Source organism: Berghia stephanieae, chromosome 2 (genome assembly GCF_034508935.2).
Source record: "Berghia stephanieae isolate SIO BIC M18660-M18661 chromosome 2, UCSD_Bste_1.3, whole genome shotgun sequence".
Lineage (NCBI taxonomy): Eukaryota > Metazoa > Mollusca > Gastropoda > Nudibranchia > Aeolidiidae > Berghia > Berghia stephanieae.
The window spans coordinates 83,665,411-83,689,404 of NC_088361.1; the positions used below are offsets into that span (position 1 = coordinate 83,665,411).

General features: G+C 34.9%; 1 protein-coding gene across 10 annotated transcripts; it reads right to left on the reverse strand.

Moving 5' to 3' along the window:
• Positions 1–1,886: 1,886 nt before the first annotated feature.
• Positions 1,887–22,873, reverse strand: LOC144965679 (uncharacterized). 10 transcript variants are annotated; one of them, XM_078901266.1, is made up of 7 exons: positions 22,111–22,184; positions 20,676–20,891; positions 17,264–17,295; positions 8,449–9,017; positions 7,676–7,843; positions 5,011–5,145; positions 1,887–3,591 (listed from the first exon to the last, which is right to left on the reverse strand). In XM_078901266.1, exons 4-7 carry the CDS (start codon positions 8,925–8,927, stop codon positions 3,267–3,269), a joined length of 1,107 nt encoding a protein of 368 aa, XP_078757392.1. In that variant the 5' UTR covers positions 8,928–9,017; positions 17,264–17,295; positions 20,676–20,891; positions 22,111–22,184; the 3' UTR covers positions 1,887–3,266. The 10 variants fall into 10 exon arrangements, with proteins under 10 accessions (XP_078757392.1, XP_078757393.1, XP_078757389.1 ...); XM_078901267.1 differs by lacking the exons at positions 20,676–20,891; positions 22,111–22,184 and adding an exon at positions 22,816–22,873; XM_078901263.1 differs by lacking the exon at positions 20,676–20,891 and having other exon boundaries at positions 22,111–22,165.
• Positions 22,874–23,994: the final 1,121 nt, after the last annotated feature.

The following is a 23,994-nucleotide window of genomic DNA, read 5'->3' on the forward strand; positions in this document are numbered from 1 at the left end:
TTATGTCGTTATGTTGACATAGAGACCGAATGAATGGTAATGTGTACATTCCCATCCCAAGAGAAAATGGCGCTGAATGCTTTCATTGGTGGACACTTTTTAGGCTCCGTACGTACTCATTCGTTTAATTCTATGATCATACCTCAAATTAAAGTTCGGCATTAGCCGAGTAGAATGCTTCCTCTCAACATCGCATCCGCCTCTCTCGATCGCCACAGCCATCTTTTTGTAAAGCCATGTATTGTCCTAGTAAAACTGAGTTGACCGAAGTTTCAGCAAATTTTTCTCTACTGTCTTGGCTTCTTCGTCATCTTCAAAACGATGTCCTCTCATTGCCTCCTTCAGTGGACCAAAATGATGGAAGCCTGAAAGTGTCAAGTCTGGTGGATATATAGGTTGAGACAGTGTTGTCGATATATTGCCTCCATTTTCCTGACACGTGTGTGTGGAAGGACATTTTCATGACGAAACAGTTCTCGTTACACCCCCAAATCAGGTCTAACTCGACGAATTCTTGCTTTCAGCTCTTCAATGTCTATTTGTACCTGCTACCTCATCAAGATAAGTCCTCCTATCAGATCTGGTCAATACTTATGTCTTTATTTGATTCACTGAGTTAACACTGCTTAGACAGCGACCATCACAAGATTTGTCAGATCAAGACATGGTTGGGGGAGGGGGGGGGGGGTGGTTCAGGTTAGGTGTTGCATTGCATCTCATGCCATTTTGAACCGTCATAACTTTGTCCAAATTTGACAGAATTAAAATGGTTTGGTTTAAAGAGTACATGTATAAGTTTAATTGAGCCAAATGTGACGTCAGGTGAAAAAGAAATGAACTCATTAGGACATTTGTCCGATTAGTTTTTGACTGGCCCTCGTAGAATTCGTAAAAAGTAATTAATTGCTCCTTCGTAACTATAGACAAACAAATCGTACATAGACCATAAAACGAGTTTGAGATAATCAAGTGTGATACAAAATGCCTTTCTTTATATATCTGTGGTATAATATACAAAAGGTCCCAATCTTTTTTTATTTTAACTTAACTGTTTTAGCCTGCTTGTCGAACCCAGCTATCTCCAGACAAACCGCTTTTATTTTTTTATTTAGTGCTGTGTCTGTAGTAGATCACAAAGTTGGCAGCAGCGTTGATGGCGCTGACCATGTAGGTCAACCCGTACATTGTCTCGTACAGGCGGCTGTAGTAACGGTTAAATTGGAACTCGGGTAGAATCATTTGGGCGATGGCGATGATGATCAAAGGGAGATTACACACGAAAAAGATGATGGATAGAGTCAAGACCATTTTGACTGCCCGGAGTTCTTTTTTTTTCCGTGTCCTTGTCGGCGACGCTGGATCACAAGACAAGTGTCAGGAAGAGATTCAAATAAATTATATAAAACGATGTGTCTTTATTTGCAGGTCTGTTAACCCACATTATTGTGATTGATTCTCAAAACAGCGCATAATATTTTCCATTACAATAATATTAAAACATGTCATAATTCCGTCCGGTGATCAAATGATTAATTTACTCTTGAAAAGTTATTTGATATACTTTAAAACGCTATATTTATTACGTATTTCACCTGTTATGTAGATTGTTTTCTACTTAATGTTTTCACTCCTAGAGATCACTTTGTTGTGCTTTGAATGATAAATGATGTTAGCAACAATCTCTGAAAATAATCAATTTTAGAGGGAAAAATCGTGTCTGAAATTTAAAATTTCCTGCATAGAATTGTGTCTCAATAATAGGTTATGAGCACCCAAAACAAATGGAACAGGATATTGTCCATTCAAGGCTATTTTTGTCAATATATCACATTATGTATATTACAGAAAGGAAAGAATCAATTTATTACCACGCCATAAATCACGAATGAAAAATATATATACTTTAATAATAATACTAATCTGAGATCATCAACTGTGAAAAATGACATTCTTCAAATATCTATGTGTAATATAAATCTATGGTCCTGACTTTTACTCAATTAAGACCTTTCGCTCCCTAATCATCCGATCGGGTCGCCTCGGCTGCCTCTCTAATCATCCGTATCATTTCCTTCCACTGTTCAAGGTCTTTTGCTGTGGATATTAATTTCGTAAGATCTTCCTTTGATTGTGGTACTTTGTTATTTTGAAGGCGCTTTAGGTCCCTATTGAGGACAGTGTGAATTGAGGTGGGTGGTCTACCTTGATATTTTTTGTGTCCAGACAGATGGGGTGAAAAAAGTAGTCATTGCTTTATTAGCTGGTATATTGAGATCTCTTCTGAGTTTATGCCCCAAAAGCCGCCCAATCTATGGTCCTATTTTTACTTATTTTTTTCAGCTTCAATTTCTATCTCGAATATTTCCAGGCAAACCGATTTAAATTTGGTGCTGTGTCTGTAGTAGACAACAAAGTTGGCAGCAGCGTTGATGGCGCTGATCATGTTGACCAACCCGTACATTGTCTCGTACAGGCGGCTGTAGTAACGGTTAAATTGGAACTCGGATCAAAGGGAGATTACACACGAAAAAGATAATGGATAGAGACAAGACCATTTTGACTACCCGGAGTTCTTTCCCTTGGAGACCTCTGATTTTCGTGTCCTCGTCGGCGACGCTGGATCACAACAAAAGTGTCAGAAAGAGACACAAATAAATTGTATAAAACGATGTGTCTTTATTTGTTAACCCAAATCATTATGGGCTCATTGTTGTGATTGATTGATTCTCAAAACACTTCATAATATTTTCCAATACAATAATATTAAACCATGTCATAATTCCGCCCGGTGATCAAATGATTAATTTACTATTGAATATTTATTTATTATGATTTAAAACGCTATCTTCATTACGTATTTCAACTGTTATGTAGATTGTTTCCTACTTATTGTTTTCACTCCTAGAGATCACTTTGTTGTGCTTTGAATGATAAATGATGTTAGCAACAATCTCTGAAAATAATCGATTTTAGAGGGAAAAAATCGTCTACTGAAATTAAATATTTTCTTAATAGAATTGTCTCAATAATAGGTTATGAGCACCCAAAACAATGGAACAGGATATCATCCATTCAAGGCTATTTTTGTCAATATATCACATTATGCATATTACAGAAAAGAAAGAATCAATTTATTACCACTATATAAATAATAAATGGAAAAAATATACTTTAACAATAATACTAATTTAAGATCATCAACTATGAAAAAATGACATTCGTCAAATATCTATGTGTAATATAAATCTATGGTCCAATTTAAAATTTTACTTAATTTTTTCAGCCTCGGTTTCTATCCCGAATAGCTCCAGGCAAACCGATTTAAATTTGGTGCTGTGTCTGTAGTAGACAACAAAGTTGGCAGTTGCGTTGATGGCGCTGATCATGTAGACCAACCCGTACATTGTCTCGTACAGGCGGCTGTAGTAACGGTGAAATTGGAACTCGGGTAAAATCATTTGGGCTATGGCGATGATGATCAAAGGGAGATTACACACGAAAAAGATAATGGATAGAGTCAAAACCATTTTGACTGCCTTGAGTTCTTTCCCTTGGAGACCTTCGCTTTTCGCCTGGTCCTTGTCGGCGACTCTGGATATAGAGATATTAGAAACATGAATTGAGTTGGATATTTAATTGCTTAGTTGGAAGAGCACTCGTTTTACAGCAAAGGAACCGGTCATGATTCTGGATGCAGTCGTGATTTATTTTCTGACCCCCTTGTCCATCCAACAATGAAAGGATAGCGGGTGTGATAGATCTGGTGGAAAGTACTTTATAATAGATTAGCGTCATATCAAAAGGATGTCAAGCAATTGCTATTATCCAGTTTTACGCTATAGAAACAGGGAAACACTCCGGCACCGTAGGCCTTATTGTTCTAAAGGACTACTTTTTTAAAATTGCTCAATATGATAATAAATATTCATCATGATTCGCGACGCTCCATTGTCCTGCCGTATCAATAATAATAATAGCTATATCATACGGGGCGATTAATAATTAATCTGTTAAGCACCCTTATAGAACTAGCACTATCTAAACAAGTGCAAAGTACACCTGAGCAGCTGTTTTGGGTGTTTTGGGTGTAGTAATATGTGTAAAGTGCCATTTTCCATGACACAACGCAGGAGCCAGAGGTTTTCATTCTAATCGTCTTGCTTTAGTTGAATTAATACCACACTAAGATGGTTGATAAGTATCTGTCATGTAATGACAATAGAGGGGTTTTGCAAATCATATGTAATACGCGCATCATGCACCACGTTTTCCCTTATCTATCACAATATCGTTCTCGTTATACGTAATATAATAAAACGCCAGTTTTTATATGGGTCACAGAAATGTTTACATTTTGACACCCAATCAGAAATCGCTTAATGGCACTATTTTTATGTTATAATGAGAATGGTCATTGGATAGATACGTGAAACGTGATGAGTGATGTGTTATACGCATGGTTTGCTGGACCTCTCTATTTTATAAAAATACATTCCAAAATTTTACTCACACAACCCTAACACAAACTTTCTCGGAATGTACACATTTCCCTTCACTAGTAACACAGATATTATAAATTATAGGTATGGACTTATCTTTAACCAGTGAAATGCCGTACTCTAGAAAAACTTGTATTAAAATTTTTTGTCAAAAACTCGTCGATTTAAATAACCCTCATCTTGACAAAGACTCTCAAAACTGGGACTTCATTGTGTCGTGTTTGGGGATTTTATAATGACACGATTAATTTGGCTGAGGTCACTTATTTTTTCGTCATTGTTTTGATGTTTCTCAAATGAATTATATACGCAATAAAAAGCTACTGTTTTCAATTTTTCGCGGCAGTGGCGACATAATAAAACTATGGACTTGCCAATTTTCTTTTAGATTGAGCGATTTGATATACTTTTTTTCATTTTTGAAAAGCATCATGTTATTCTCCAGAGAGCGGACAACAATGTGGTAGAGAACTAGGGTTGAGTGAGGAACAAAAACCCGCCAGGACTTTACCTAGAACTTTGCGATCTAAATCGCGTTGAGGCTTGAAGACCGTATATCATGAGGCCTGTGCTGACTCCGATCAGGGTCTGTGAGGCGATGGGGATAATGAAGGATGTGGTAATAATGAATACGAGATGGATGTCCCTGGGGATAGAAAAGAGAAGTATGTGTAACAGAGGCGCTGATTCTTGAAGATTTCAACAACATGAGTCCTATCCTGACTCTCGTCATGGTATAAAGAAGGATGTGGCGATGAGAACGAGAAGGATGTCTCTGAGAAAGAACAGAAAATAATATTAAGTGTCATAAACATGTCGAGACTTGTAGACCGTATGTCATGAGTCTTGTGCTGACTCCGAGGAAGGTCAGTGAAGCGATGGGGATGATGAAAAATATGACCCATTCGTCTCAAAACGGTATTAAGTCGGTATGATTAAGTTGCTGAAAATTAATTTGCAGCTAGAAATATCGACTTGCTATAAGTTTATATACTTTATAGAGGAGAGTGAATATCATATTTTAGAGTGCTAAATACCAATAATTCATATTTTTGACCAGTTTAACTATAATTCTACTTTATAGCATCTGGTCCATCCCGACATAATACCGTTTTGAGACGTTGGGTCACAAATGTGGTAATGATGAATACAAGGTGGATATCTCGGGATAGAAAATAATCGTTGAGGTTTGTAGATCGCACATCATGAGTCCTCTTCCGACTTTCATCGGGGTCTTTTGAAGGATGTGGCGATGAATACGAGAAGGATGTCTCTGAGAAAGGACAGAAAATAATAGAAAGTTTCACAAACGGGTTTAGGCTTGACGACCGTATAATGTGAGGTCTGTGAGCACTCAGATCAACTCGGTTGGCAATACGATTCAATAGTCTAATGTCACGCCGCAGGCAACGGCGGCCATCTTGGTTCTAAACAAAGAAAATCATTACTTTTTATTTTTCATGCTGGCTAGAACTTTTCATATGCCGTGTGATCAGAATGTGTAAAAGTCAAAACATGATCAAATGTATGGGGTTTTTTTTCCCCTCTGGATACCCTTTATGCTCGCCGGAGAAATATTTCATAAGGGCGTCCGCCATTGTCCCGATAGTTTAGAGCCAGTGTTACTAAGTTACCATGCGTTATTAGGAAGGAAGTGACGTTACGACTGTTGAAGAGTATTGCAGATAATATACTAGATATATATTTTACAAACCCCCAAAGAAAAACTTCAAAATTGTTAGGTCTGGTGACATTCGTGTCAGCTTACGAATGGATGATCATTCATACCAGTATGTCTAATCCATCGTTGTGAGAATGCATTGTTCAGATATCGTCAAACTTCCAAATTAATACTAATGTGGCGGAACTCCAGTTAATGAAAGATAAAGTTTGGAGAATTATCATTAAGTTAAGGTATTTATCTTGCGTTTATCACTTATTCAACATGCAGAGATTAGAATCAACCGTTATTGTGTTTTCTGTAACAAAGAAAGGACCGTAATATTTTGATCTTTATATTGCAAAGAAATAATGGGCATGATCTATATTCCCTTTCCATGTGCTCGACGTCATTGGTCACATTGCAAAATGTGCTCAAAGTGACCCACATAGTGAAAAGTGTTCACAGCTTTTGAAATATCTAACATCACGATTGGTCATTTTGTTCAGCTTGACACATGGGTATGTTTACAACTTTCATAAACAAAGCACCGTGTTTACATATCTGAAGAAATACCCAATCGTTGGACAGCAACAAATCATGTGATTGATGACTTGGTTGGACGAAAACATGAATATAGATCGCTCCCATTGAAACATTGAGAGTCTCGTTCACATTCCAAAAGTTGTAAACAAGCATTCCTTAGATTGTACCGACCATATTGTATACCTCATGTCGTTAACATTAATGGTTATTTAGCTATCAAAAGCATTAACCCCGCAAGAATTTTTGAATCACCTTGAGTAATAATACGTGTAACAATCACATCGAGGCTTGTAGATCGTTTACCATGAGGCCTGCGCCGACTCTGATCAGATTTCTGAGAGGCGATGGGGATAATAAGGAGCTGGTGATGATAATTTATAACATTCCACTGAGGCTGACAGACATTATAATATGTCAACCCGTTATTAGTTGGAATGAGCTAGATTAAGAAACTTGAGGGGTTTTTTTTGGCAAAATTATAAGATTTAGGATTGCTTTTTATATAAGTTGAGAAACAAAACTTATGCTGCGTAATGAATATTTATATTTGTTTGAACTCAAAACTGGCTTTGAGATGTAGTGATATGACATTTGCCTTCGGATCAGTACGTCTCGGTTCTAGTCCCATTATGGGCCGCGCAAAGTTGAGTCATTAAAAAAGACACTTAATTCTCACAATCTCACCCTGTACTAAAGTGTAAAGTGAGAACATGGCCGGTAATAACGTTGTCAATGTCGAAAAACTAATAAAATATTGCCTCAAATATCGTCCTTCGTGGTGGCTGCTGCTGTTGGCTGGGGTCACTTTGTAAAGCGCTTTGAGCACGTTTAGTAGATATTGCTCTATAAAAAAGCTCAAGTATATATAAAGTAAAGCTTTGACTTGTATGTAAAGCTTCAGTTAATTTTCGACATATTACCGTAAAGTGACTATCAATCCCATAATATTTGTTTGGACAAACACGTCTACCTGATGTTCTGTTTCCTCCACATAAAGACACGTGATTTGTTATAGCGAGGGTCAAATCTCCACGTCAAACCCTGGGTGGCAAAGACAGGTACGAACCAAGACACAACGAAACCCGCTAGAAATACCAGGTACGCTATTGTCACTTTTCTTGTGAAGATTGTCTTGAATCTGTGGGAAAAGCAGAGCTGGCATAAAAAATTGTATTACTCGTTCTTTTCAAATACTGTTGAAAATAAATTAACTGGTTAAATTAACCAGGTACCTGTCGTGTCTGAAAAAAAAAGTATTTAAAAATTAGGCCAGACAACTCAATCTTCAAATATCGATCTATTTAAATGACCCTCATTTGTCTTGGCAAACATTCTCAAACATGGGACCTCGTGAGGGTCAATCGTTAAACCGTTATTGAAAGGACACGTTTTCTGGCCACATTTTTTGGCAATAGAAAAGAAGAGTGTTTTTCCTTAAAAGCATGTCTTGCTTGCATTGACAGCTATCTTAATAAAAAATATAATGCCTGCATTGATATTCAAATACTTAGTAAGAGATATTGTGATCCTATTTGCCAATGTTATATTATTCTTAAATGATATAGCTTAAGAAAATAAGAGTTTATAGTCTTACTGATAAGTAGGAAATGTCAGCTGTTTGAATGCAAGAAACAAAACTCATCTATTCAATTAAGGCATTTCTCTTGACTTTGCAGGTTCGGCTGATCTGAAGATCAATGTTATGAAACAATCCGTTAAAACGAACCATTCGTGTCTACTTACTTGAACGGCAAAATGACACACAAGCTTCTTTCCAAGGACAGGTAAACTGTGACGCATGTAGAATAAAAGTACGCTATAGCACGGGGGTAGCCAAAGCAAGACACAAGTATAGAGTCTGGGTCCAACACATGACCGGGGTCAAATGCCTTGATGATGCCCATCACGGCTGTTCCAAAGAGAAGCACACAAAGAATGAAATCGGAGATGGACAATGTGAAAAGACTGAGGGTGACGCTATCGCCGAGACCCTGCTTTCGGAACACGACGATGTTTATAAAATTGTCTATAATGCCTAAGATGATGATGGCCGTGCCTATGTACGCCGTGATATCTTGTACGATAGCCGTCCATTCGAAACCTTCTTGTAATATCATCGGACCTAAAACAAATCCTTGTGTTTTAGACTTAGCTAATGTTGTTGGTGATGATGATATTGTTGTGGCGTCATAAACTGTGGACAGATTACTTCTAAGCTCCATGATATGTTTTGTTGATGCAAGTTACGTCATTCGTAATGAAATTGATACTGTGGGATATTTGAAATGACTGTTGTTCTGGATTACGAAATTCTGAAAATATAGAGAATGAATGGAAAATAAACGAAAATAGAGAACAAAAGTGTAATGTCACAACAAAAATTGGCTCGAATCTCATTGGAAGTGTAAAACCACTATTTCCGACGACTGGATGCATAACTTGTTATTGATTTTCTGGTTTCAGAGTTATGGGATCATATTTTCTAGTCTAATTATATGCTGTTAATCAATAAAGATTATCCATCCACCCTCTGTTACGCCCAGTAATCCTAAGGTTTTTACCTATACATCCTGCTACTAAAATAGTTATGTCACCTTATGATTCAATATGTAACCTACTCATTATCAGTTCTCATAAGGATTTGTTACATACACACTTCAATGAGTTTGGAACCGGAAGAGTAGAGGTGTAACATCACGACATCTGTGCCCTATTAAATGGTGCCGTAGTGAAAATCATAAAAACCAACAACTCCTCATCAGCGCGAAAGTTTTTAATCTCTATGCTCTTCTCTATTTGCTCTACTCCTTTCATTTCTTGTTATTATAAGATTTCCTTCAGCGCATGTTGCTTGTTAAGCATATCTCTACTTATAATTTGGATCACATCTTAGCAGAATGAGGTTATCAATTTATGACTGTTTACTTTAAGATATATCTAGCGCCAATGATTTATTTCATAGAACAAAATATTTGGTGTTAAAGCTTTTAAAAAGACCTAAAATGTGTAATGATTGGCACGGATGAAGTAGAAATATTTGAAAACTTTTAAATTACCTACGATTAACTATCAACCATATCCTCACAGATCATGTTGATGTGATATCGAGGAAGGTTACCCGAAGATTGTACACCCCTGGGACAATGAGGACATTTTACAGCGCTCTGATTTTTTTTAAAAAAATATTAAAATTCTGGTCAGAGAACTCGTCCTTCAAGTAACGATCGATTGAAATGACCTCCCATGTCCCAGGTTTGAAAGTCTTTGCCAAGATGAGGGTCCTTTTGATTGATCGATATTTCAAGGACGAGTTTTCTGAACCAATTTTTTTCAGAGTACGGAAATTGGTGAGAAAACAATGTTGAACGTTTTGACAACTCACTGATTATGAGTATGATTTGTCTTTGCCTGATCTGTATGGTTTGGCAAGTGTGGAGTTTGAGAAAAGGAAACAAATATATCCATCAAAGAGGCAGTCAAGATAATAAATGTTGATGGCATCGACAATATCCATGCAAAATCAATAGAAAATGAAGCATTTGCCATCGTCAACAATTTTTTAAAAATTATATCATGAATTTAACTTTAGACCACCTGGAAGACGAAATTGTCAAATTAAATACAGGGCTAATAAAAACAAATCAACGTTCCTTCTATCAGTGATTTAAATGTTGAACATTGTACTTAATAACACTAAACCACGGAATAATAACTGGTTGATTGATTGATTGATTGATTGATTGATTGATTGATTGATTGATTGATTGATTGATTGATTGATTGATTGATTAGACTTGAAAGACAATGATGATGATATTTAATATCCACAATCTACCGCACATAGAAAAATTGAAAACCATTTGAATATATTTTGGGTGAGTGCATGATAGAGAGTGAGAGAGAGAGAGAGAGAGGAGGAGGAGGAGGAGGAGGAGAGAGAGAGAGTGTGTGTGTGTGTGAGAGAGAGAGAGAGAGAGAGAGAGAGAGAGAGAGAGGTCTGTATAGTGTATTTCTTCTTTTCATATCTTATCATTATCGTTTAATGTTATAACACGTGTAAATAAATACAAGTTGCTATATTAAGGGATGATAAATGTCCATTATTACAATAAATGAAATATTTTAATAGTCTAGATTACGTAAATCGGGTTATTATGAATCTTTAAAATGATTGAACTTTTATTTTAATGACAACCTAGACATCATTTTCTTTCAAATCAAAATTACATTCAGCCCATAGTTTTGTCGATGTCGCAAAGAGCAATGAACAAGGAAAATCAGGAAGGCGGATTCTACAGAACATAACGAAATAGCAAAAAAAAAAAAAACAAAGAAATTAAGCTGTTATGTCTCATGTCATATCTATTCTTTTTCCAATATGATACTTTTTTCTTATTTGATTATTACAAGGAATCTACATAAGCAAGAAAATGTGTTTTGCTTTTTTTTGTACTTGTACAGACAATTTATGTTGGTTCGAAATCACTTAATCCGTTACGACATTTACATTTCTATGTCACGGTATTGAATTATCTTTTTTAAAAAAGAATGTGAAAGGCTATTTTGTGTTCCAAATCAAGATCCTTTAGGTAGAAAATGACTTAATTTGTTTTTAAAGTGAGAAAAAATATCATGGTCATTAGAGAAAAACGAAAGGTTTTTTAAAAAATCTATTTTTAGAACCACGTTCACCTCCACGGTAAAGTCCAACTAAATTCAAAATAAATCGTTGCAAGTCCAAAATATCTTCAAATTTCATTTAAAATAAGTTTATCACACAAACAGGGTAACAAACTGTTGAGGTTTTTTTTCATTTAAAACATAATTTATCATCGTTTTTATCACGAGACCATCGCGTGGCCTGATTACAAATGATTTCGAACACGAAATAAACAGAAAGATTTTGAAAGAACTGGGTCACAAAATAATAAGATAAGTCATTTAAAATTGGTATAGATACAGTTTAAATGTTTCATGTAAAAATGTCATTTTTTAAAATCCGATTTGTTTTTAAAACGCATTTGATATAAACTCATGCGTATCCCGATGACTTCAAACCCATGAAATGAGTCGACAACCCAAAAGTAACTAATAGCTCCGTTTTAACGGTGTTTTAATCAGCAAAACGTTGTTAAGTTTGTTTTGAAATGACCAAACAATAATTAAATAAAAATAAATTGAATATTAAATCCATCACACTAAGTTATAACTTTAGATTAATAGAAATTTGGGATTTTCTTTCAAGAAACAGTTCGAAGTACGCGTCGTGATTACACTGGGCAAGCAGCGAGGGGTGAAGTGTGTTACTAAGGGCACGTTGATTCGAAGTATGTCAGATCGGGGTTACACATGTTTTGTTTGTTGGGTTTAAGGGTTTTACGGCGCTTGCAACACGTTTAGGTTATATCAGCGCCAGTAAAAAGGAAGAAAATGGGATAGTAAAAAGTTCTAGAATTACAATTAAAGCACCCAAGAAAAAGTAAGACAAGGGGAACTGGAAACAAATTGGGATCAGATGTAAATTCCAAGAGCATACCACCAATGTACTTAGTTTGAGATCACCTATACGTTTCATCCGGACACAAGCACAAAATCCAACAAAGAGAAATACACTCAAATGCTTACATTATACATTGAAAATAACAAATATAATAATACATAACAGTGAGATGATTTACATGGAAAAAAATATTATCTCCCAAAACAATAACTAGGCATTTAACTGTTTCCCTCCCAGCTAGGACTCAGGCCAGGGACAGGGCAAAACCAAGTACTCTCATTCCAAGACAAAGACAGAAAGCATGTTGAAAAACAGATAAAAGGGGATAGAAGACACAGTATATACCCCCCTGCCCACTATGGGAGGTCAGGAACCCCACCCAGGGGTTACACATGAATACTGTTTGGTGTTTTTATTGTTAGTAAACAAATTAATCTACATTTTTCGGCAGATGAGCGTGTCGGTAGATTTGAGAAGATTTATATTTTGGTTTATCTCGGAATTATATAAGGGGGTTATAATGATGAACTGGATTTATTATCTTTTTTGACCGGATATTTTTTTACAGGATTTGGAGGTGACATCATTCTTACACTCATCTATTAGCGGATCTTGTAACAGATGATGGTAATATGATTCTACCTGAACATTGATGAGCATGATACATGCAGAGAAATTCAATTTGTACGTCGCTCTTTGATTTAAACTTAGCATGCCTCTATTTCAATAAATCCTTACGCGTGCAATTTATTTTCCATAAGCCACCAACTGAATATCTTTTTTTTTTCATCTTAGAATCTGTATAATTGATGATTGTGTTCTCCTGCTTACTACCATAATATTACACTTAAAATCCAGAGAATACAGGACAGTAGAAGAAAATATAATTTTGTTCCATTTAAAGATTGTCGTCCAACAACCCGGAGGACTATCAAAAGATGGATTCTACGTCATCCTCTACATCAAGAGCCCCTCTGATTCTTTTCTCCAGGGTCCAGAGTGTGGCAAATTATATATGTGACTATTAGGGGCTATAGAAATGAAGAAATAAAATAGATCCGCCTAAAAAGGAATAAGAGAGGTGATGTCTTTCTTCTATTATCTTTTCACAAGTATCATTGTTTTAATAAAAAATAATAAAAACGTTTTAAACCCTTAAACAATAGTTGTTGTAATAATATATATAAACCTTTTAACACGTTTTAGGACTTATGGAGTTATAATACATCGATTTATTCGAGTTAAGGGTGTTTATACTGGGCCAATACTCTATAACTGTCATATCATGATACTACAGGGGTAGGTAACTCTTTGGTAACACTAGTGTCTAGGTGTTTAGCTCAAGTTATTTATATTTTCTGAAAGCGCTTAAAAATCTTTTTCAAATGATACCAAATATAATATTCATCAATTTTTGAATTTGGCCAAATTTGTTCTGTAAAAGTAAATCCTGAAACGTGCTCTGTATAATCCGCCGGAAGCGTACAGCATTGACAACTACAGATCTAACTTGTCCGTAGACAGTTTTGTGATAGTAAGAAATTCGAGAAGCGTCCAGCACTACACAAAACTATTTGTTGTTTTTGTTGTTACATTGTTTGCGTTATTTTTGCTGCTTTTTATTATTTTGTTTGCTTGTTTTGTTAGGTTTTTGTTTTTGTTTTTGTTGGGTTTTTTTTCTGTTTTTGTTGTTGTTGTCCGGTGTTGAAGTAACTCTGGTTGAACCCCTCTACACAACTCACAGGCACTCTTACTCCTCCACCTTTATTTACATTGTGGAGCATCTGCGTTTGTAATCTTATTCTTATCATAGCAGTATTCTATCAAAATATTTATAAAGAGTTGTGATTATTTTCCTTGTTATGTATGCATGTCCCCGTAATAAGTTTATTGTTAACTGATCATGGGGTGAACCTGAAATCTATTTTTACACATCTTTTTCCTGAACACAAAATCAAAATCAGAAAAGCACGAAGACAAACAGTATCTGTTACATGCACATATCTGTTACATGCACATCCATTTTACACATATTCTGATCTGCAGCACGCGACATACAAAATGAATTGATGCTATACGCATAATTGTTAAAACTTACAAAATCCGCCAGCCGGATATAGAGAGATCGAAATTGACGTCACTCAGCTCTTTGTTATTGTTTATTAGCCAGCCATATTTATGAGTGTTTCTCGCAAAATTGTATTAATAGACTATAATATCATTTTGCGGGGCTGCACATCGGCTGAAGCCTGGGTGCCAATACATATTTTATTCCATTCTTCGATTGGAATAGACCCGAAAGACAAATTTCCCCTATGGGATTAATAAACGGAATATCATTTTTTAATTTTGTAAAAATTTAAACGTTTAAGGTTACCCACTATGTTGGTACACTTTATCCGACTAAGGGATGTTAGAGGTTTGTTTTTTTACTAAACGCAGAACACAAAACTATGTGGAACCTTAAACATTTATAGTCTGATTAATACAATTTATTGAGAACTAGTTATTAAATTATGGCTGGCTAAAAATTAATAACAGAGAGTGGTGTCAATTCCGTTCCTTCTATTACAAGTCGTCCAACAGTTTTGTCCTAATGCGGAAGAGTGCAAAGACATTAATCAGCCCAAAATCGGCCAAATGTTTCGCTGTAGTGCGGTACCGCTTTAAAACTGATGAAAAAAAACCCAACCCAATAAATAATACCAAAATACAAGGCGGCGACTACTGAAAAGAAAGCGAATCGTGAGTTGTATTCAATAGTTCAACCAATGGGATCATTTGTTTCCTTAACGACAACTTGTTTAATTTAGTCGCAACTCTCTCTCTCTCTCTCTCTCTCTCTCTCTCTCTCTCTCTCTCTCTCTCTCTCTCTCTTTCATTCTTTCTCTCTTTCTTTCTCGATCTATCTTTCTATCTATCCCTCCCCCTCTTCTGTCTCTCTCTCTCTCTCTCTCTCTCTCTCTCTCTCTCTCTCTCTCGCTGTGTCTCTCTCCCTCTCCCTCATTCTGTCTCATTCTCTCTCGCTGTCTTTCTCGTTTTTTAAAATCTCTTTCCCTCTCAGAATCCTTTTCTCCCAAACTTTAAAGTCAAATATCAATCGATAAAAATGTGACCAATCGCGTCAATAGGTATCATGACGGGCTTAATCAGTAAATCTAAAACCAAAATGACCAGAAATGTAAAACTTAAACTTTTGTCACTTTCAGAAACTCTTTCTTTATTCCTCCTTAAATCAAACAAACTTTACCCAACTTACTTATTTTACACTACAAACTCTATCTGTTGCCCTCAATAAAGCATATAAACTTTACCCAACTGTTTTATTTTATACTACAAACTATACCTGTTGCCCTCAATAAAACAATAACGTTACCCAACTTACATAATTTTACACAACAAACTCTATCTTTTACCCTCAATAAAATATATCAACTTTACCCAACATATTTATTTTACACTACAAACTATATCTGCTGCCTTCAATAAAACATATAAACTTTACATAAACTTACATATTTTAATACTACAAACCCTGTCTTTTGCCAATAATAAAACATATAAACTTTACCCAGCTTACTGATTTTACATTACAAACTCTCTGTTGCTCTCAATAAAACATATTTAAAAAGTGTATTAATAAAAATTAGAAATATAGGGAAAGGAGGAATGCCAGATGAATACAGAGAATAAAGCCAGTACGATTGCTCGCTGACCTTTCTCTCAGCCATATCAGTGTGATCCAGAATTTGGCTCTGACATCGCGATATTTTTATTCTTTGTTTTCATCTGGCACTTATCCTGACCCTATATTTCTCAATAAAACAAATAAACTTTACCCAAGTGACTTATTTTAAACTACATGAGTTATGCGGCCATGTGGTCTTGTGGTATGACACACGCTTTCGGATCGGAAGGTCCTGGGTTCGAGTTTCGCTCGGCGCATAGTTGAGTCCTTGGAAAATACACTTAACGCATATTCTTTCACTGTACTCAGGTGTAAAATGAGTAAATGGCCGTTAATAGCGTTGTTTCAGTCGGAAAATAAATTGTATTATCACCTAACAGGCGCACTGTCTCGTTCTACATGTTACGTGTTGATGTTGGTCAGGGACTCCTTTGGGCACGTTTAGTGGATATTGCGCTATATAAAAACTCATTTTTTATTTATTTGATTTTTTACAAAGTCCATTCTGAGCATCTAACTTACCTCACCCCACACTCCACATTCATCCCAACATAATACCGTTTGGAGACGATGGGTCCCAATTCTCTCATCGATTTGGGTTTACTTTAAAACCATTTAGGTATGTCTAAACATAGAAATGAATTATTTACAACTTTCAAAATAATAAATAGACCAGAGAGAGAGAGAGAGAGAGAGAGAGAGAGAGAGAGAGAGAGAGAGAGAGAAGACCTTGTTGATTTACAAACCTATGAAAGCCTTTCAAAACCTATGACATCACGATTGGTTGAAGGCGAATCGATTCGATTATCAATATCGTTTGAATTATCTGAGTCGGTTTGTAATTACATCCATTATTATATGTAACTTGAACATGTAATTTTAAGTTCAATACCACTCCGATTAAAGTAAAATACCAATTAACGATGAATCCACACTTCCTATTCAGAAGATGAAGATGACTTGATCGATCAATAATTTCAAACTTTTATACAAAGGGATGATAAGGTTATTCAATCTTTGAGTTAAATTATCCATGATCTAAATCCGAATACATAATTTAATTATTTTTACTTACCCTGGAATTACAACCAAAAAAAAAAAGAATAAGAAAAAAATAAAAATATTAAAAAATAAATATATAAAAATAAAGATAAACAAAGGAAATGAATACAAAGCAAAACAGATCAAAATGAAACACAAACTCATAATCTCAATTTCAATTATTTATATTACATTTAACTATTTTCACTTGGTCTACCCTGGAATTACAACAAAAAAGGAAAAAAATATATTTTAAAAAAATATATTAAAAAAAAAGATAAACAAAGCAAATGAATACAAAGCAAAACAGAACAAAATGAAATACAAACCCTTAAACTCTGTTGCAACGGTTTACAGGGATCTTGTGAAAAAAAGAAATAAATAAGGTGACATTTTGAAAGGGCTGAGTCACCCGCAGGGGGAAAGTGAGTTAACTCTCTGCTTACCAACTATTTTTAGAATTTTCCCCAAAATTCAAACCCACCCGACACAAAAATAGACTTTTCCTAATCAAACAAAAAAAAAAGGAACAAGTGTATTCTATGCAGATGTTCAGCAAAATAATGTCTACAACACAGCATTTAGTATTTATAGCTGTAATCAAAGCATTTCTTTAGATTTTGTGATGTACAAGAGAAATCAGGAATCAGAAAATTGTCGGTTGCGTCGTAGCGAATGTGACGATTTTTCTAAAGGTGGTAAGGAAATGGTTAAAACTATCAAGCATAACATAACATAATACATATAACATAATATTATATCATTGTAAGGGTTGCTTAGGTCATGACCTTTAAATACATTGTGGAAAACAAAGGTGGTTCAGGTCAACTAATTCCCTTATATGATCCTAACTATGATGACTATTTACACCATGAGCAAGAAGAAACATGTTCATCAAATACATAGATACATATTTTAAGTTATATGGGCATTTTTGAAGTGATTTATACTTTTGGAATTTTTGGTTACAACATTTTCATGTTTCTATGTACTGACTGTCCCCACAACTTTAAAAAATTGCCAAATTGTTGCATAACACTGTGTCCTAACAGTGTGTTTCTATTTGTCTCCGTGGGTAAATTTTACATGGGATTACTTAAAAAGTTTATTGTGATCAATTTGATCAAAACTATGGACAATATTGTATTAACTGAACAAGGTCACCCCTTGTTCTAGAGATGGGAAGGCTACGTATTTTAACCTTTCTTTTTAATCATAAAGGTGAGTGGAGCAGACACTTATGTTGATAATAACAAGATATGAAGTGAGTTGGAAGGTGTCAGAAAACAACAGAGAATAAAAACTTCGCGGCGGCGATGGGGGCTCGAACCCACGACCTTACTGGTACGACAACTCCGCCTGGCCGGGGAGATCGTGACTCTACTGTATGAGCTATCCACGACCCGGGGGTTGAGCCCCCATTGCCTCCGCGAAGTTTTTAATCTCTGTTGTCTTCTGGTACTTTCCTACTCACTTCATTTCTTGTTTGTAAGTCATGCATATTTTCAGCTTCACTCAAAAGCGTTGTTGCCCGTCTTTGGACATTTTAAAAACACAACTGACTGACATTTGAAGAAGGGGTTCCATATTATACAGTTGCCATATTCAAGTAATGGGGCTAATTACCAAATTATATAAAGGAGAACAAATGTGTGATATCAAATAAACTGGTTCCAATCTCTTTGGAAGTGTAAAACCACACTTTTGGATGACTGGATACACACTTTGTGTATTTGATCTTCTGTTTTCAGAGTGATGCCATCTTATTTTCCAATCTATGCTGATTGGCAGTAAAGACCATCATCTTTGCTCGTTTACAGCCCGTGATCCTAAAAATCTACCTATACATCTTGTTATTAAAGTAGCTATGCCATCTTATGATTCAAAACGAAAAAGAAGAAATAAGCACTGAAGACAGTAACAACCGGCTGTTAGGCGACTCGCCTGACTACAGCTGTAACAGTAAAGTAAAGTAGTAAAGTAAGTAAAGTAAAATGTAACCTATCCATTAAAAATCATCCAAAAGACTGGTTATATACACATTTCCAAGGATTTTGTAACCTGAACAGTAGCAGTTATGACGTCTCGGCCTCTCTGGTTGAAACATGGTAACATTTACATTTAAAAAGCAATCTTTTTGACCCAATAAAAGCATCAGGAAAAAATCTGATGTTTAAAAGCAATCAGGGTATTATTCTTTGTCCCAAACAAGACAAATATTTCCATATCAGTCACTGAATTAATGAAAAAACCGCAGTTTATTTTTCTCGTCTTCTTCTTCTTCTTCTTCTTCTTCTTCTTCTTCTTCTTCTTCTTCTTCTTCTTCTTCTTCTTCTTCTTCTTCTTCTTCTTCTTCTTCTTCTTCTTATTTTTCTTCTTCTTCTTCTTCTTCTTCTTCTTCTTCTTCTTCTTCTTCTTCTTCTTCTTCTTCTTCTTCTTCTTCTTCTTCTTCTTCTTCTTCTTCTTCTTTCTTCTTCTTCTTCTTCTTCTTCTTCTTCTTCTTCTTCTTCTTCTTCTTCTGCTTCTTCTGCTTCTTCTTCTTTTATCAGTATTATTATTATTATTATTATTATTATTATTATTATTATTATTATTATTATTATTATTATTATTATTATTATCATTATTATTATTATTATTATTATTGTTATTATTACTATTGTTATTATTATCATTATTATTATTATTATTATTATTTATTATTATTATTATTATTATTATTATTATTATTAATATTATTATACTACTACTACTACTACTACTACTACTACTACTACTACTACTACTACTACTACTACTACTACTACTACTACTACTACTACTACTATAAATACTATTGATACTACCACTACTACTGCTACTACTACTACTACTACTACTACTACTATTACTACTACTACTACTACTACTACTACTACTACTACTACAACAACAATATTTGTAGCTTTCCTACTTCATTATCGTTAGAATAATTATATCACCATTGAAATTATCCATATCGATTTGTAACTGGCAGTTCGCAGCTTTGAGTAGCATTAAAACAAATAAAACAAAATGCATGATGCTTTTCAATTCTAGAAGGATCCCAGCTTTTATTGTCACAATGACATTATATCATAATGTACATCTCATCGTCATCCAATTCACGCAATCTAAAAATGAAAAAAAAAAATAATTCCAAAATCTACCCCAATCGTAACCGACTGCAGATAGCTTTGAACCCCAAACCCCTAAGTATGACTTTGTTGTAACTCAAACATAATTACAAATCAATTGTCACAAAAATAACTCTCTACAAAATATTCTCAAGAAAAATGTCGTAGATACAGTGAAAGAAACACGTATTGAAAACTTTGGCCAGAAAACTCATCCTTCAAATAAGAATATTTGATGGACGAGTTTTCCTGTCAAAATGTTAAGTTAAATACGTCTTTTTTCAGAGTATGGCAGAAAATAGATTTTATTGATGCTTATAATAATTGGTTTACCTAACCAGAGCGTTTTTACATACTTGGAAACCATAGTGCTCGTTTTATTGAGTTTTGCTGATATTTTACGATTTGTAATTTCATTTAGACAAATTATTTATCATGTTTCAAAGGGCCACAATTCAATAATCAATAATGATACACTTCTAAAACACACATCAAATTAAATGAAATATTATACGGTTTTAGTCACAGGAAAATCCATTAATCTCAAACGGGTAATGTAGTAATGTATTATATGGACAACCCATACGTTTTCTTCCTCTTCTGTCCTCATCCCACAGTGGGTATGGACCACCAATGAAACTTTTCCATCCTCTTCTATTCTGTCGTTCCATCTCCTGTCAGCTCTACCAAAGGGTACGACTTTACAAGAGTTTAAAATGACTTGCTTTTGTTATTTGAACATTGACTAATCTATTGATGAAGTCAAGCCACATTATATTGAGGGGGGGGGGGGGGGGGTAATCTATTTAATAAAGTGAACGGCATGCCAACATTTGATCCTTTAAAAAAGTTAGTTGACATTAGTTGTAAGAGGCGGTACATACTCAAGATCCGTCTTACACCAAATAGTTGTCAAGTTATGAGAGTTTAGTTTTGGATTAATCATAGTTGGGTTTTGTTTTTTGTTTTTTTTTTGTTGTTGCTTTTTAAAGATTTTTTTCTGTTCTGTTTTTTCGCTTTTTTTTTTTTTTTGGGGGGGGGGGGGGGTTTTAGATTTTAAGCAACAGCTGCTAATTCTGTGCTGTGTTTTATCGAGATAATAATTGGGGGCAGCGTGGCTCAGCGGTACGACCTTTGCTTCGTACCCGAAAGGTACCGAGTTCGATCATCCGCCATTGCGCTGTGTGGCATTGAGCAAGTCACCTCGCCTTAGATCAGGATGCGGTGCTGCAATGCGGCTGACGCCTGGGTTATTCCAGTCTTCCCTTGGAATAGGCCCTAAAGACAAATTTCCCCTATGGGATGAATGAAGGGAATAGGCCTCAATAGTCGTGACGTCACTTCCCTCGTAATGACGCATAGAGTAACGGGTTCTAAACTATCAGAACAATGGCGGACGCCCTTATGAAATACTTCGACGAGCATAAAGTGTATCCAGTGGAGAAAAACATCAATCTGATCATGTTTTGGCTTTTATACATTATGATCACATGGCATGTGATAAAGTTCTAGCCAGCGTGAAGAATAAAAAGTACCGATTTTCTTTGTTTAGAACCAAGCTGCTCGTTGTTGGGCGGATGTGACATCATAATGGATGCTATTTAATTTTATTTTTTATATTGTAAATCTTTCTAATGATTATGCGTAGTGTTATTGGTCGTAACTGTTTTGGGGAGCCTTTTGTGATTCAGGCTTTTGTATTGCAATGAGACTACTTTCGTTTTTTATGTTCTTTTGATCTAGGAATTGCATCACAAGGCGTGACGACACTATGCATTTATTCAATTGCCTGTTTTAAAATTGTGAGTGATGCTCAGGATCCATGGGACTAATTCTTTTGGGTAATAGTCAAAGACTTAAGGTAGCGCTACTATTAATGCTATGCGTTTATTTAAAGGCTCACAACATCCACCATCCGGATATATCGTACCGACACACAAAACTGTGTGTAACCTTAAACGAATATAGTCTGATTTATACAACTTAATGAGAACTACTCATAAAAATGACTGGCTAATAACATTAACAACGAGCTGAGTGGCGTCAAGTTCGTTCCTTCTTTTGAGATGTTGCTTCTTAAAACGTTAGTATAAGCGATTGATCGCTTTATTCTCTGCAATATTTAATAACTTTCACGTTTAAAAGAGATAATTGGTTCTGCATTTAACAGTGAAAATCGATATACCTTCCTTTAAAGACATTCTAGAAAATGCCATTGAGAAAAAAGCGGGCCTCTCAAGTATAATAGATTTTTACAGTGGGATTTGACACAATTATAAGTGAAATACTAAAGAAACGTCTAATTGCTTTTGGCATCGCCAGCAGAACATTAAAATAATTTTAAGTATAATCAATAAATGAAAAGAATTATTCATATTGATAATCATTTTTCAGATAAATATGTCTGCTGCATGGTTTTTCCCAAGGCTCGTTCCTGGGGGCTGTGATTTTTATATTGAATACACAACCGCTATATAAGATACAGAAGAGTGTTTGATCAAATGTCAGGTCTGTGTTCTCAACAGACAAAACAAATAAACTACTCCAAGTAGTAGTCATTTTTATTTTTGGCGGTAACTTAAAGAGAGATTTATTTAGCAATGACTGAGATGAATTGCAATTATCTCAAATTCAAATCACAAAGCGAAACTCAAAGATTGCCCATGGCAATATTAAACGTCATGTCGAAAGTCTTTTAAAATACAACCAGGAGATCTAATATATACGTTTGTCTTATCTGCAATGTAAATAAAATATATTAGAGCTTGTCAGTTGGTTTATATAGTCAATTTAATGTTTAATGCTAATCTTTCCTCACTTGTGACAATGTTGATTATTTATAAAGATAGCTAAAATATAAATAGTGGATAATTTAAGATTGTCTTTTATTATGTTTTTACTTCATGAGTTAGATATATTAAAATCTGTATTGGTGCAAGTTTTAACGAGAATCAATACAAGGTATTGATATAATGAGTGAAATAAAGAACCGTAATAAAAGATACGAATTTGTTTTATCCCTGACCATTTTTCCAGCTCGAAATTGTAGATGAAAAATAAACACAACATTTTTATGTTGTCCCCATTTTTGGCATTCATTGCTGCTGTGAGGGCAAAACCTCCGACAAATAAGTCAATTCGACCTTTATCACAAATAAATCCATTTAAAAGATAAATCCTAACAATATAAAATACATCATTAAAAGCTGTTCATAAACCAAAAAAAATCGGTGACTTTAGAAGCAAAAAGAAAGTATTACAGTGGCATAACAGGGAGTCAAACTCATGGTTTTCGACATGGCGAGCAATTGTGCAATGCAGTGTAAACCAATTTGACTCTTGTAGATTAAGCGTAAAATTTACTAGACGTCTCTATTGATTATGTACGAATCAAGATTTGAATTTGAATTTTGGTTTGTGATTTTATTTTTTTAGACTAAAGATTATCTTTAAAAATGTAATAGGGCTACATTATTCTTCATAAATAATATCAAAGTCAGGTTACAATAATGTCAATAAATGACTGACTCGTTCTGCGTACTCTGGAAAAACACAAATTAAAAAATGTGGCGAAGTCCCACATTTGAGACTTTTTTGTCAAGATGAGGGTCATTTAAATTGATCGATATTTGAAGGACGAGTTTTCTGGCCAAATTTTTAAATATGGGTTTTTCTAAAGTACGGCATTGTTGTAATCAGTACTTTCGACTTCACTAGATTGGGAATCTGATACAAGCATCAAGCCTGACACCAACACATTCACATACACACACACATACACATACACACACACACACACACACCATCAAATGAATACGTTTAAAACTTACTTTTTTCGGATTCAGTGGCCTCTCAAATATACGCAATAAAGATAACAATGATTTGGCAAGAAAACCCGTCTTACA